Here is a 15,221-nt window from a genome sequence, read left to right as displayed (position 1 = left end):
AACAAATTTACACTCCAAAAAAGCCTGTTTTTTGGAGTGGAACCATGATGCACTCCAAAAATTTTGGAGTAAACCCAATTCCACTCCAAAAATATTTTCTCTAAGGTAAAATGATTCATTTTTTTTGGAGTGCACAGATTTTCACTCCAAATTTATTGGAGTGTTTTTCAACAGTATTGCAGTAAAAGAAGTCAGGGTTCTTAAAGAGGAATGAAACCTTATGTCAGCATCATATGTGTATTTGAAATACATCAAAAATGATGTATGTAAGATGTTTTCAGTTTCTACAATGACTAAAACCTGAACCAGAAATAAATTCAAGGGGATTAAATTTGGTTGGTTCATGTCACCTGCCTACTACTGCCCTAAAGTTTTCCTGGTACTCCACCTCAAGAACTTGGAATATACATTTTTCAAAGTTACATGCAAGTTTCAATTGTACAGATTTAAAATTGCATTTTTTTAAATTTGAGAAACCTTAATCCACTTCAATAAATTTGGAATGAACATCTGTGCACTCCAAAAAAAAATGAAAAAAAATTGCTTGGAAAAAATATTTTTGGAGTGGAATTGGGTTTACTCCAAAATTTTTGGAGTGCATCATGGTTCCACTCCAAAAAACAGGCTTTTTTGGAGTGTAAATTTGTTCACTCCAACAAAATTTGGAGTAGACTATGGTTCACTCCAATGAAAGTTGGAGTGGACTACTGTTCACTCCATTTTTGGAGTGGATGAAGTAATTTTTTGGTGTGGATTTAGCCTGCCCCTAAAATTAACACCTTTTTCTTAAAAATAACGGTTGATGTGTTACGTGTTTAGGCCTAAATATTGTAATGTAACGCATTGGCCCACCGTTGATTGGAGTCTCCTTTCACGTCTGATGCACCGTTCACCTATCAAAAAGCTATCAATTCCACTCTTCGAGCTGAATGGAAGGCGGTGATCAATGCAGAGGTTGGAATGATGATTGACCTTCAAGTCTGGGAGGAGGTTCTGGAGACAGAGGCTAGGGATATCTTGACCTGTTGGTGGGTCTTTGCGTTGAAAAGGACGCAGGAGGGAGAAATCTCAAAGTTCAAGGCACGGATAGTGGCTCAGGGATTCAAGCAGATTCACGGGCGGAACTTTGGCAAGACTTTTGCGCCTACTCCTACTTTTCCGACACTCCAAATTCTGCTCGTAATGGCATCCAAGCTCTGGTGGCCGGTTGCATCCTTCAATGTTAAGAGCGCTTTTTTGCACAGTGATATTGATCATGAGGTTTTTATTCGTCCTCCGCCATGTGTCAAGGCCAAGCCCGGTCTGTGAGCCGCGACTCCCGCGAACTCACAGGAAGTATCACAGGAGTATCACGGACCAACACCAAGCACCCTACTTAGTCTCCTCCGCCCCGCCCTCCTAGCTTGGCAGGGAAGTACTGAGACTTCCCCCAAGCTAGGTGAGCAAACTCCTCCTTTTCCTTCTCTTTCCTTTTCCCCTTTCCTTCTCCCTTCTCCAAAAGTTGTATATAGAGGGAAGTACTGAGACTTCCCCCGAGCTAGTTCCATTGTCCCCTGCAATACAAACAGAGGTTCTAGAAGCTGCTCTGTGCCCTCGTGCCCTCGCCCTCACCCTCGTACCCTTGCCCTCGCCCCTCGTCCCTCGCCCTTGTACCCTTGCCCTCGCCCCTCGTCCCTCGCCCAGTGAAGCTCCCCAAGTCGAGAGCTTACACGGTCACGTTTTGAAACTTCGGAAAGCGCTCTACGGTACTCGCCAGGCAGCCCGATGCTGGTGGCTACATCTGAAGACGCAGTTGGAGAAGATTGGCTTCTATCCCACTCTTGAGGACCAGTCAACTTACGTTTATTGCTCAGGGAACAACATGGCTTATCTTTGGGTACATGTTGATGACGGCCTTTTTACGGCCAGCTCCAATACTCTGTTGGAATCTCTGAAGGCTTGACTGTCCTCTGTCCTTGATCTGGAGTGGGAAACGACCCCATCCAGCATTGTTGGTTTACGTGTGTGAGAAGTGGACGGGGGTTTTGCTATTGATCAGCCTATGCTGATTGAGAAGATCCTAAATTTCCAACCGTCAAACATTCGTACTTGCACTCCCATTGTTTCAACTGATCTTCAGTCAAATCCCTCCAACAGTGTGGAGTTCTGGCGCGTACTCAGGGTCAAGACACTAGGAAAAAAGCCTCAAGACCATCAAGACCTTCAATCTCAACGGCGCGGCGCGCACAACACTCTCAAGACTTTTTTCAGGCTCCTGCTCTCATTTCTCCCCTCTTTCCTTTCTTTTCCTTTCTTTCCCTTTCTCTTCTTTCTTTCTTTTCTTTTGTTTGTTTGGTTTTGTTTTGATTCCCCCATTGATTTTTCCTTTTATACATGTCTTTTCTTTCCTGTTTCTTCTTGGCGCGCGTTGGAGAGGATGAGACAGAGGAGGGTTGGTTTTTGTTTTGTGATGTTGTTTGTTTGTCTCTTTGGTTTTGGTGTGGAGGTTGTTTCTCTTTGGTTGTTCTTTTGTTTCATCTTCTCATCTTAGTTGTAGAGGCGCGGCGGGCACGAAGGCTCGTCGCGCGGCATGTCGCGGGCCTGACTCCAAGTTCAGCCGAACTTGGAGGAGGGATCCGCATGGTATCCACCTCCGAACCACAAGGAATATCATCAGTTTTGAGTTTTTGAGCTTATTGATCCCGGATCGTGTTGATCCATCCCCGCATCCTCTTTTGAGTTTGAGTACTGAGTTTTTGGAGTTTTTCCCTTCTTCTGATCACTTCCCGATAATCCGACGACCGCGCCGGCTTCTCTTCAAGTCTTCTTTTTTTTTTCCCGAGCTTTTCCATCCAACTAAAACCGCCGAGGGTATTCCATCCCCTTGTTCCCTCTCAAACAAATCCCCCCCCCACCGCTATCACATCTTTTGACCTGTACCCAATACTTCTCGCAGGATCACCAACGAGGGCAGCGCTCAAGCACCATCCCCTCAACAGACTGCCTCGGCTCAGACCCGACAGGATTCCATAACGGTTCCATGGACATTGACTACCTCTCCCGCATTGGATGTCTTCTGTACCTAGCTATGGGTTCCCGACCCAATATCACCTTTGCTGTCAATTTTTTGGCTCGTTTCTCGTTGGTTCCGGATGCGTCTCATTGGGTGGCTCTTGATCATCTCATCTCTTACGTTTGGTACAGTGCTAGTCTAGCCCTTCCAATTGTTGCCTCTAAACCGCTTGAAGCCGGAATTACCACGTACGTCGACGCGAACTGGGGTGGAGAGGCATCTCAATCAGTCCATGGGTTCATTTTGACCGTCTGGGGTGCGCCAATCTCTTGGTTGTCTAAACGTCAAACCTGCGTGGCTTGATCCACCTGTCAGGCGGAATACATGGCGCTTTCATTTGCCTCAAAGGATGCTTGTGTTCTCTCTTCAATCCTTTTGCGTTTTTTCAATCTTCCTCCGCCGTTACTCCTGTGTGACAATAAAGCCGCAGTCTAGACCAGCTCAGATTGCCGTACTCGCAAGGAACACCAACACATAGACCGAGAATTTCACGTCATCAACAAACTCCTTTACTTCAAGAAGGTCTGTCTTGAATGGATTTCCACCAACAACCAACTGGCCAAAAGTTTCACCAAGGCTTTGGGATGGCGAAAAGTCTCTGAATTCTTGGCAGGCGTTGGATTGCGGTTGCAATCCCATATTTTGGCAAGTAAAGGGGGGGAAGTATGCGCTGGCTGCGATGAACATGCACCCCCCGCATCTGTTTGTCTCCCTCTGCAACTCCCACCACCTGATGGCGATTGATTGGTTCTTCAGATGCTAACCATACTCACTTTATATTGTGCAGGCGCTCTTGGATCGACTGGCTCCATTGGATTTTTTCTCTCTTATGCCTTTGTTTTGACTTATTTTTAATTCTTATCACTGCTCAGTTTTCTTTATCTCACTTGTCTTAAATTTCCTGTCTTTTATTTTTATCAGTTTTATATTGTTTTCTTGTTTTCTCTTTGTTTTGCTTTCTTCTCTTGTCATGTTTTTCTCTTTGTCGTTTTGTTGTGTGGTTGATGAGGGGGGGAGTGTTATTTCAAAATATGGTCTTAGGTCTTTTTCTATGATTTCTCATGCTGTCACGGTTGTTCATCTATACATTTTCTATTTACATAGTTTCTCATGGATTTATTTCTGCTCATCAACCAAAATATGTATTTACAGTTACAGTGTATATACTCGCTTACTCAAAATTATATGCCCCTGGGGGAGTTTCTCTTTCTTCATCTTACTACTAGGATTCAGCGCTCTACAGGCCTCAGTACAGGTTGGATAAAGGCCCCAGTGGGTTGATCTGTATAGTAAGTCAAGTACAAAACCACTCACAATTTTGAGCTCTTGTGCATGTATCAAACAGGGTTTGATGTACTTGGAGCCTTCTTTTTCTTATTCTTCTTGTTATCTTTGGCAATATACAGATGGCACTGCAGCCCAGTGACGCCTGCAAGACCAATTTAGGACCACTGAGTTGTGATCTGGGTGATGTTTGAACGGTTGATGTGATTCTTGTCAAACATGTCGCGGTCAATCATCAATCCAGTCAAGGACCTTTCTGCCCAAGGATGCTATGCCTGACTGGCTTCAGGGTGCGCAGCACAAGAGAATGTGCAAGATTTGTGGACCTGGAAGAGCAACAGGAGTACCTTTGACAAGTTTTTGCAAGGATCAATGCACATACACAAGAAAAGATTGGCAGAGGAAAGCACACCAGGAAAAAAGTAAGGTCTTTGGTGGGGTAGATTGTGTGAGAATACCAGTCCAGGCAAAAGGCACAGCACTCATAAATTGAGAGAGCGGCCAGAAGCTAAATCAGCGGCGCAACATGGGAAGAAAAGCAAACCACTTCCCCAGTCCAAAAAAGCAGCACAAAGTTGTAAAACTGAAACTCCAAATTTGGTGTATGCAGGTCTGACTCCAGCAAGCAGAAAAATCAGACTCAAGGAAAATCCCAATTTTCAATCACTCACAGACATAATATACAAAGCTAGCGCCAAAGGTAAGCGGTCGGATATAATTCTGTCGTGCTAATGCCGCATCCCAATAATTTCCTTTGACATTGTCAAACAGGAAACAACGGACCAAACTGATTCCTCTCAAAGAGTAGGAGAACAAATCAGTGAGTAGTCTCTTCAGAATACAAAAGACTAAAGAGCAGAACTTCCTGTCACATAAATACAGACAAAGTGGGAGTGCTCATATGTTGTTTTGCACAGGCCCATCAAACTGGAAAAAGAACCTTATTGGGTAACTCAAGTAAGGAGAAATATCCCCTGAGAAAAAGAAGATAAGAAGCTAAAAAAGCTATCATTGGTACAGCTCAAACTCATCAGTCACAGAGAAAGCAAATTGCTCTTCTCTTGACCAATTCTTTTTCTATTTTCACCATTAAGCAAGCAGCGGTCTACTTGCCTGCTTTTAGGTAAAAATCCAAATCAGATTTTTTATTCTAAGCTTTTGATGTATTTAGTTTAGAGTTCTAACAAAAAGAAATGAACTTTTGGTCTTCTGAAATCTTTCAGATTGAAAATTTGTTGAGTGTGAACCCCATGGAATCTTTGGGTTTTAGTTTAGTGGTGCTCCAGAAGGATAAGGCCCCAATTATAAACACTATTTTGAGATAATTTTGAAACAGTTTTGAAATCAAAACCAACTTCGTTTTGTTTTCTTTTCATTTCAAAAATCACTCAAAACTCTTCAAACACACCCAGGAGGGGTGTCTGAGATTTCAGCAATCCAAAATTCAAGGAATTGAACTTTTGAAATGGCAGTACACCTGTATGGTTGCCAGGCCACTACTCCCCATTGAAATTGCTGTACTGGGTTGGCGGAGGTTGCAAATGGGTACATCTATACCACCAATTCTTGGACCGGCATGTCCAACAACTCCTCTAGCCAACCTATCCAAGAAGTTCTGGGATATGGTGGTCCAACAAGAGGTTAGACTTGCCTGTCCGAGCAGATGGGCCGATTGGTGATGGCCATGTCAAAGAACTGCTCGGACAGGCCGCTCCGAGGACTCGTTGGACTTACCGGTCCAAACAGACAATTCAGGTGGTGCCCGTGCCAAGGTCTTTGGCAAGAAAGGAAACATTGCACACGAGGAAACCTCCTGGGCCAGCGGAGCATCCGGTTCAAGCTCCGGTCCTGGAGCTGTATTCCAGCTGTCCTGACCCGTGTCACATACATCTTGCCCCTGCCTACCCACTCCGGCAGGCTACTTGGTCAGGGATGCACAAATGTTTATATGTGCACCCTGTTGTTTGAAGCTTGCCCAAGAGATTTTTGAAATCAAAAATCTTTCATATTGGTTTCATTTTTGTTTCAAATTTCTTTTTGAATAGTTTCAAAATAAAACTCAAATATTTGTTTATAATTGGGGCCTAAATGTGAGACTAGATTGAAAAAAATATCATTGTGCTTGCCACCTGGTTGTTGAAGCCAAAGAGACCACAAAAAGAGAAACCAGAGTAGCGGCTAAAGATGGCTGTTTTGAACCCAGATACCCTCTTGTATTTGGGTATCCAAGGCTTTTTTTGGCATTTCTAGACATCCGCATCTGTTGGCAGATAGCCGCGCGGGTATTGGCGGATACCCGCCCCTTAAAACTTGGCAATTGGGGAGGTGGCGGAGGGGATGCAACCTTGGCGACCGGAATGAATCCCTTCAGTCGCCGAGTATTTATCACCTCTGCAACCAGAAGTGAATCCTTCCGGTCGTTGAGGTTTTATTACCTCTGCGCCCAGAGGGGATTCATTTGGGTTGTGGAGGAGTCACTTCTGGTTGCATAGGTCATACAAACTTGGTTACTGGAGGGATTCCTTCCGGTTGCCAAGGTGGCATAACCTGTGCAACCGGAAGGAACCCCCTCTGGTAGCAGAGGTAAGACAACCTTGATGACCAGAAGGGGCAGGGGTTCCATTCTGGTGAAAGAGGTGGGCGGATGCGGCTGGAAAATACCCGGATGTCCACTGGATTTTCCCAGGATCTCAGACATCCGCATCCGCTGGCATGGAGCGGATAGCGGATACCCACGGGCAAAGTGGCCATCTCTAACCACAAAATTTACAAAATTCCTTGCATTAAATGATGATTTTGGAAAATATTCAATACTATTCCAAAAAAATAATGAACAATAAGAATCAATAGACTGACATGTATTGAGAATGATAATGAATGAAAAAAATGAAGTCCAAAATTCATTCTGAGATTTTATGGGCAGTGAAAACACATCAAACACTGGTTTTTTGTTGCATGCAGTGTAGTTTTGTACTTTTTGGTGTGTTTTCACTGCCCACAAAATTCCAGAATGGATTTTGGACTTCATTTTTGGGTCTTGAAAAATTGACTCCCAGAAATTAATTCTCCGACTCCCAAATGTCGCGGAGACCGTTTCTGGATGTCTCCTGCGGGTCCTCAGGACCCAATTTTGGTCCGGGGCCCATTTGGGAGTCGGAAAATTAATTCCGCCATCCCAAATGGGAGTTGGAAAATTAATTCCGCCATCCCAAATGGGAGTTGGAAAATTAATTCCGCCATCCCAAATGGGAGTCAGAAAATTAATTTTGCAAAAATTGACAAAAAAAAAAGAAACAAATTATATCTTCTCCCTGGGAGGGCCAAAGCCCCCCAAATTTTCACAGCGCGCAGAATACACCCTGAAGCTCCCATGCTGAAATTTTGGGCATCACCCCACGCCATAAATGGTGTGTGCTACTGTGCCTCTAATTTGGCGGATTTCCTACTAAGGAAATCTACCAAACCCTTAGCTACGGCACCCCAAAGTGCGCCAAAATTTCACAGCACAGATTTAAATAGCCTCTCAAATGGTTAGCTTATGGGAAGTACTCTACTAACAGAAATTAATTTTGAGGGGGTGGCGGACTCCGCCACAGTTAATAGTGGCTCTGCCACAGGTGATAGTGGCTCTGCCACAGTTAACAGCGCCTCCGCCACTATTAACCGTAGCCACTGTTAACTGTGGCGGAGCCACTATCAACTGTGGCAGAGCCACTGTTAACTGTGGCAGAGCCACTGTTAACTGTGGCAGAGCCACTGTTAACTGTGGCAGAGCCACTGTTAACTGTGGCAGAGCCACTGTTAACTGTGGCAGAGCCACTGTTAACTGTGGCAGAGCCACTGTTAACTGTGGCAGAGCCACTGTTAACTGTGGCAGAGCCACTGTTAACTGTGGCAGAGCCACTGTTAACTGTGGCAGAGCCACTGTTAACTGTGGCAGAGCCACTGTTAACTGTGGCAGAGCCACTGTTAACTGTGGCAGAGCCACTGTTAACTGTGGCAGAGCCACTGTTAACTGTGGCAGAGCCACTGTTAACTGTGGCAGAGCCACTGTTAACTGTGGCAGAGCCACTGTTAACTGTGGCAGAGCCACTGTTAACTGTGGCAGAGCCACTGTTAACTGTGGCAGAGCCACTGTTAACTGTGGCAGAGCCACTGTTAACTGTGGCAGAGCCACTGTTAACTGTGGCAGAGCCACTGTTAACTGTGGCAGAGCCACTGTTAACTGTGGCAGAGCCACTGTTAACTGTGGCAGAGCCACTGTTAACTGTGGCAGAGCCACTGTTAACTGTGGCAGAGCCACTGTTAACTGTGGCAGAGCCACTGTTAACTGTGGCAGAGCCACTGTTAACTGTGGCAGAGCCACTGTTAACTGTGGCAGAGCCACTGTTAACTGTGGCAGAGCCACTGTTAACTGTGGCAGAGCCACTGTTAACTGTGGCAGAGCCACTGTTAACTGTGGCAGAGCCACTGTTAACTGTGGCAGAGCCACTGTTAACTGTGGCAGAGCCACTGTTAACTGTGGCAGAGCTAGCACACACCATTTATGGCATGGGGTGATGCCCAAAATTTCAGCATGGGAGCTTCAGGGTGTATTCTGCGCGCTGTGAAAATTTGGGGGGCTTTGGGCCTCCCAGTGAGAAGATATAATTTTTTTCTTTTTTTTTGTCAATTTTTGCAAAATTAATTTTCCGACTCCCATTTGGGATGGCGGAATCAATTTTCCGACTCCCAAATGGGCCCCGGACCAAAATTGGGTCCTGATGACCCGCGGGAGATGTCCAGAAGCGGTCTCCGCGACGTCCGCAACTTTTGGGAGTCGGAAAATTAATTTCCGGGAGTCGATTTTTCAAGTCCCTCATTTTTTTCATTCATTATCATTCTTTACACATGTCAGTCTATTGATTCTGATTGTTCATTATTTTTTTGGAATAGTATTGAAGAATGCAGATACAATAGGGGGTTTCAAAGTTGGCCAAGTATGACTTGCATGAACTTTTGCAAGTCAGTGTTCAAGTTTATTCTTGAACACCAAGTTGCAAAGTTGCATGCAGGTCACATTGTACATACTAAGCCCCCTAAGCCTTCTTGTACATCTTTTTGCAAGTAAAAGAAGAAAAAACAAGGGGTAGAGACAAAAGGAGAATCAATGAGGTAGGAGCTTGGGGAATCGCTTTGTGTCATGTAAGAACCGTGCTAAAGCCACTTCAGCTTCCGAATGTGGAGTGTCTTGTCGAGCCCCTCCGCGTTGAAACGAACTCCGAGGCGCCGCAAATGTCTCCTTCATCGTAGTTGATGACCTCGCTGCTGATACGGTTATGTTTTTAACGAGTTGCACGCGCCCCGACGGTACCTGTCTTCGCATCGAATACACTTAACAAAGCAAACGTGGCATAAAATAAGCTGACCGGATAGGCGACCAAGAGCCGCTGCTCCGACATCCTTAGCACCGATACAAACATCCCAGATGCTGAGTATGAACACCATAGAATTGAAAGTATTGAGAGTATATAGCCTAAGTAACCACTATCAAAAGTCAAAGTTATGCACGCTCATCGTCAGAACGCGGGAATGGAATATAAACAATAAGAGGGAGATGATCGGAGGATTAGGTTTTAACTTACTCCATGCTCACGGCTACCGTGATCAAGCTGAGTAATACCAATGGTAGTAGGCAGTAACCCAAGACACTTGCTACCCTGTAAGCATCAATGCCTGTCTCGGACATCAGATTTAGCAACAGATAGAATGACAGATCGCCCAATAGAGCTAGACCATAGATGTAACCGAACTGCGGTTTCCCTGACTAGAATTCGAGAGCAGGAAAAGTTCAAGACTATGTTCAGTTGGATTTGAATAAGATTGTAATCGTACGTTGATTCAGGATTGGACTATACACTTACAAATAGGAGGAACATCCCAAAGCAGAAGCAAAATACGAGAGGTCCAGCTAGATCGGCGTCATCCATTAGGTGTTGATCAATTTGTCGAAACGGATTCAAGACCGCGAACGATTTCCTCTTGATGTGATCGAAATTTATACCCAGTTCTGAGTCAGAGAGAAACCAAAAAGGTAAACAAAGAAAAAAAAAGATATCATTGAATTTTTCGGAATCAATGTGTATTGAAAGAAGTAGGTGAAAAAAAAATTGAATTCAAGACAAAAATTGAAAAGCACCTTCCAATAGGGGGGGCTCCCCATCTATCCCGCCGGTACCGAAAGCGCTCCAAAATCCACCCGAACTAGCAATAGAGCCACCGATCCCATTTGAATAGGGAGACGATGATAACATGCTGCCCGTCACACCATTACGTTGACCTTCGAGACTCTGTCGATCGTAGTAAACGTTCGGATCCGCCGATCCCGAGTAGAATTGTAAGGGCTCGTGGGTGGTCCCATATCCCGGATCGTAAGGTGCCGACGAAGAGGGGTAAGTTCCTTGATCGTACATGCTCATTGCAATGCGTTGTCGGCTGTTGGGGGTTGGTCCCTTCAGGCTTCAACCCTGCCATATATACCGTGCGGGCTATCCGGTAGTCAATCCGATATATCTGCCAGAGGCCCGCGGATCAGGCCAGATATCTGAGATCAGGGATTACCAAACATGCGGATATAGACAGATATCCCGATATCCGCGGATATTCCTTGATCCAACAATGACACACTCCTTTGGGAAGCAGTTGGGCAAACCCACCAATGGGCCGCCCAAACCTCCCCGGCAGGCTGGGGGGTTGGCTGTTGGGGAAAATTTGTAATGTTGGCCCAACCCAACAGACCTCCAACCTCAGAGCATCTCCACCCCAGTCCCTATTCGGGTCCCTACCACCAGAAAAAATAAATTGTCACTGGACTACAGGTGACATCAGCCTAAGTCCACTGAGCTACCCACCAGTTGCACAGTTCGCTGCATGTACAGCCCCCTGTAGGAAACAAAGGGGCCGTTGTAGCCTAGTTGTGGTAGTGCCAGACCTGGAAAAAAGTGACAGCCATTGTTGCTTGATGTCACCTGATGTCTGGTAACAATTGATTTTTCCTGGTGTATACACTCCGGGCGCACAAGTACGTCTGGGGACGGGCTGATCTTCCCATCTCAGGACAGGACCTCCCTCGCAACAACATACGGCCAAGCTACAGGCCCCACAACGGCTCTGTGGAGCCGTCTTCCACCCCCTTGCATATTTCACCGTCTGAATCCAATGTCACAAGACGCAAGCAGCTGACATTACTCAGCTGCTTGCAGCACGTCAACCAAACGGCCGGCCATACCAGATGGCCAATATATACATCACACGGCCAAAACCAATGCATGCCATATGTACGGCATTCTACTTCAACTACCGTGTGTGACCGTCTTAGGGAAAATAAAGCTTGCAAAAATCTCACATGATTTGTCTGCTTGCTTGCGGCAGTGGCACACAATGCGACCAATAAATACAAAAGAGAGTGGGTTGTTAATTGTGCACATATCAGGGATAGGAAAGCAATCTGCCCAGAAAAACAAAATAAAAAAAGCTAGTAAAGACACAAATGAAACAGAAAGAAAAGAGAAACAGAAGTTTTATGTACAGGGGGGATGGAACAGGGACATGAGTCAAACAGCAACATGGAAAGAAAAGAGAAATATGTACATTGAAGTTTTTATGTACAGGAGGGGGGTTAAACAGACCAGGAACATGCATGAGAGTGGACGCTTAGCGGGTTGCAGGGCCAGAAGCAAGAGCAGCGACTGCACTTTCTTCTGCAAGAATGACCATAATTGGCAATTATGGTCAAAGTCATGGCAATTAAATTGCCATGACTTTGATCTCAGTGGGGGGCCAAATGCTGTCTGCATCCAGCTGAGAGAAGAAGGTATCTCCTTTGGCCAAAGGACCAAGCTCTATTTATGCAAACTGACCACCTGCCACTTGCGGAGATGAACAGTTTGGCCTCTTGGCAACACTGTGACAATGCAAACAAGGACCATTACTGACATCCTAATCCGCAACCCATATCAAATTTACTTCAAACTTCAGCGCTCATCATCCATGTCCATGCACACTGTGGAAGGGCTGTGTCGTGAAGCCATGCCTGTGGTGGGGCAGTATTCTTGCTGGGGCAAGTATGTTAGAATATCTGTCTCTCTGTTTGCTCACATTCCCCTACTTTCCCCAGTCCCCAGTCCCCAGTCCCCAGTAAATTATCCAGTCCCCAGTAAAGTATTCTTTCCCCAGTCCCCAGTAAAGTATCCAGTCCCCAGTCTCCACTCCCCAGTAAATTATCCAGTTCCCAGTTCCCAGTCCCCAGTAAAGTATTCTTTCCCCAGTCCCCAGTAAATTTCTCTGTTCCCTGTCCCTGTCCCCTGTCCCCTGCCCCCTGTTCCTGTCACCTGTCCTGATTTGTTTGGCCGAGTGGCCATGACTTGTCTCCTGTTCCCTGTCACCAGTTCCAGTCACCAGTCCTGTTCCCTGTCACCAGTCCTGCTCCCTGTTATTGTTGTTAGGCCCCCCTTTGGATCTTGCTGGGGGGCGCTCTAGTTGCTTGATTAAAGTCCGCTCCTCGGACATGAAATAAAAATCATCAAGTCTGAGCCCCAACAACCTCTTTTCAAGCTCCTTGGATAGTCCCTCCCTCCTTGTTGCCTCTTTTTGTTGAGCTGAAATCTTAGCAAAGTACGGGCAATGTTGTTTTGGACGGTGTGTGAGCACTGTATTGCAACACCGTTGTAATGTGGTAAGATTGCTGGCTTGTCAATGGCAATTTATGCCCAACGGGGCTAGAAGTTCTGTTTGTGGGAGGCTGGCCTGGCCCCGTTGGTGGATGGCTTTTGACCGTCTTGCCTGATGGGGACTGATATTTGCCATACCTGCGGTGTTTCAATGTCAAATTTTTGCCTTGGGTGGTTCGACAATGAAATTTGAAATTTGTGCGCTGTGGCGTGCCAAATATGTTTCAAGTATCAAATCACATAAAGTCACAGTTTACTATTGATAAGGAGACATATTTATAGATGAATTATTTCATAATTGAATTCTACAGGTCATTTAACCCCTAGTCACTCACTGGAACCACTAGGCTAGCTGCACTCAGTAAAAAGTTATTAGGATTATATGGTTTTCATAAGCAGAATTACATACTGTAGAGATATTTTTATAGTACATAGTATAGAATTAGACTCAAGTACATATTTATTGTATATGGGTGGCGTGGTTTTGGCCCTGCCCATGTACCAAGGCATGGTTCCACCTGTGGACACCTCCAGGGTTGTTGTTTGGCTCCATCCACATACCACGGCATGGCTCCACCTGTGGACCCCTTCATAATTGTGTGGGCTCCATGGGCAAGGAGGAGATTTTCCCTCCTCAGTTCCAGCATACCACTCAGGCAATCCTAACCAGAACACACATCTCACTCAGAGTTACAACTCCCATCCACATAAATCCAGCAGTGTGATCTCAATCAAGTTGCCCATCAAACTCTTTCATGCCTCAGAGGATATATAAGTAGTCAAGTAGCTAGCATCACCACTTGTGCTCTTAACAAGTCAAAGTGATCTTAACCCATTGTGCTCTTAACTGAAGGTTAAGTAAGAGGGCAAAGACACTGTGAATAGTTCACATATAACATCATTTCTCTCAGAAGTCTTGTATCAGTTTATATCTGCTTTCATATCAAAAACATATAAAACCATATAAAACATATCTTACGTTAAGACTCATTTCCATTATCTGACTCAAGGCTGCTGTAAACCACTCTGACTCCATTTCCCATACAAAATCCACTTTCTGCTGAATTCAATTTTGATCTAGGTCTGATAAGAGACTGCTGCACATGTTTTCCCTATTACTAGTTTGCCACAACAATAAATAAATTTGTTGTGATAGTTCTTGTGTAGTATCATAGAGGGGCAGGTCTTTCAAACCACCCATAACAGTTGTAATAGCTTCTTACATCTTTGAAATATTATAACTGGTATTTCCCCCTTGCAGAACTGCCACCCATCCCAAAGGAGTTCTCACAGCGCCCGTGGTGTTTGTGATCAAAAAGGGACCGCGGGCCAAAACCACAGCCACCGCAGTCCCTATGTGGTGCCCTAAAAAAGGGACAACGGTCAAAAGTCTCTGTTGGGTTTCTATATATATACAACCCAAATAGGGACCCTTGATTGGGTTGTATATATACAACCCAATAGGGAACCACCCTATTGCACTGCCCCGTGTGAAACCTTCTGTCCTCAAAAGGTTTCACACATTCTCACGCTCACCACATCCCCAATCAGTTGACTGTCACCAGAGAATACAGCCCATGCGGTGGAGAACAACAATTTGCACCTGCCGGCATGCACTCATGACCCTTTCATGTTTACATGTCCCCTTTGAGTTTTTTTACATCCCTTTCAATACCCCTTTCATCATTCAGGTTTACATACCCCTTTGATGTTTACATATCCCTTTCATGTCCAAATACTCCTTACTGCACATACCCCTTTCATGCATACATACCCCTTTCATCATGTGTACATATCCCTTTTATGTGTTAATACACCTTCTGACATTCCCCTTTCATGCGCACATATTCCTTTCATATGTACATATTCCTTTCATATGTACATATTCCTTTCATGTGTACATACCCTTTTTATGTCATTCTGGCTTGATTCAATGGCACATTGAGTGTTTACTAAAAGAAAATAAAAGGGTGCTCAGGGGGATGCTCATTTTCAAGGTGCAAAATTTGCCTCAGCCTACTGCATGAGCACTAAGTCTACAGCATGTTCATCATTGGGATGCTGAACAAGGTACACACTCAAGGTGAACAAGCACGGAATTTGGGTGCTTGAATCCAGCTTGAACTGAGGATTGATTCAAGCTTGCTGCATCTCAACAGTAAGCAGTTTTTAGAGTT

The 15,221-nt window shown here is 45.1% G+C and overlaps 1 protein-coding gene across 1 annotated transcript; it reads right to left on the bottom strand.

Moving 5' to 3' along the window:
- Window positions 1–9,660: 9,660 nt before the first annotated feature.
- On the bottom strand, window positions 9,661–10,794 carry PtA15_9A670 (uncharacterized protein; the record flags this gene model as incomplete). The annotated part of the gene is made up of 4 exons (XM_053172904.1): window positions 9,661–9,862; window positions 9,961–10,142; window positions 10,240–10,385; window positions 10,515–10,794. 4 exons carry the CDS (start codon window positions 10,792–10,794, stop codon window positions 9,661–9,663), a joined length of 810 nt encoding a protein of 269 aa, XP_053024098.1.
- Between the last annotated feature and the right edge of the window lie 4,427 nt (window positions 10,795–15,221).

The sequence above is a fragment of the Puccinia triticina genome, chromosome 9A (genome assembly GCF_026914185.1).
Source record: "Puccinia triticina chromosome 9A, complete sequence".
NCBI lineage: Eukaryota > Fungi > Basidiomycota > Pucciniomycetes > Pucciniales > Pucciniaceae > Puccinia > Puccinia triticina.
This window is presented reverse-complemented; position numbering and strand designations above follow the sequence as displayed.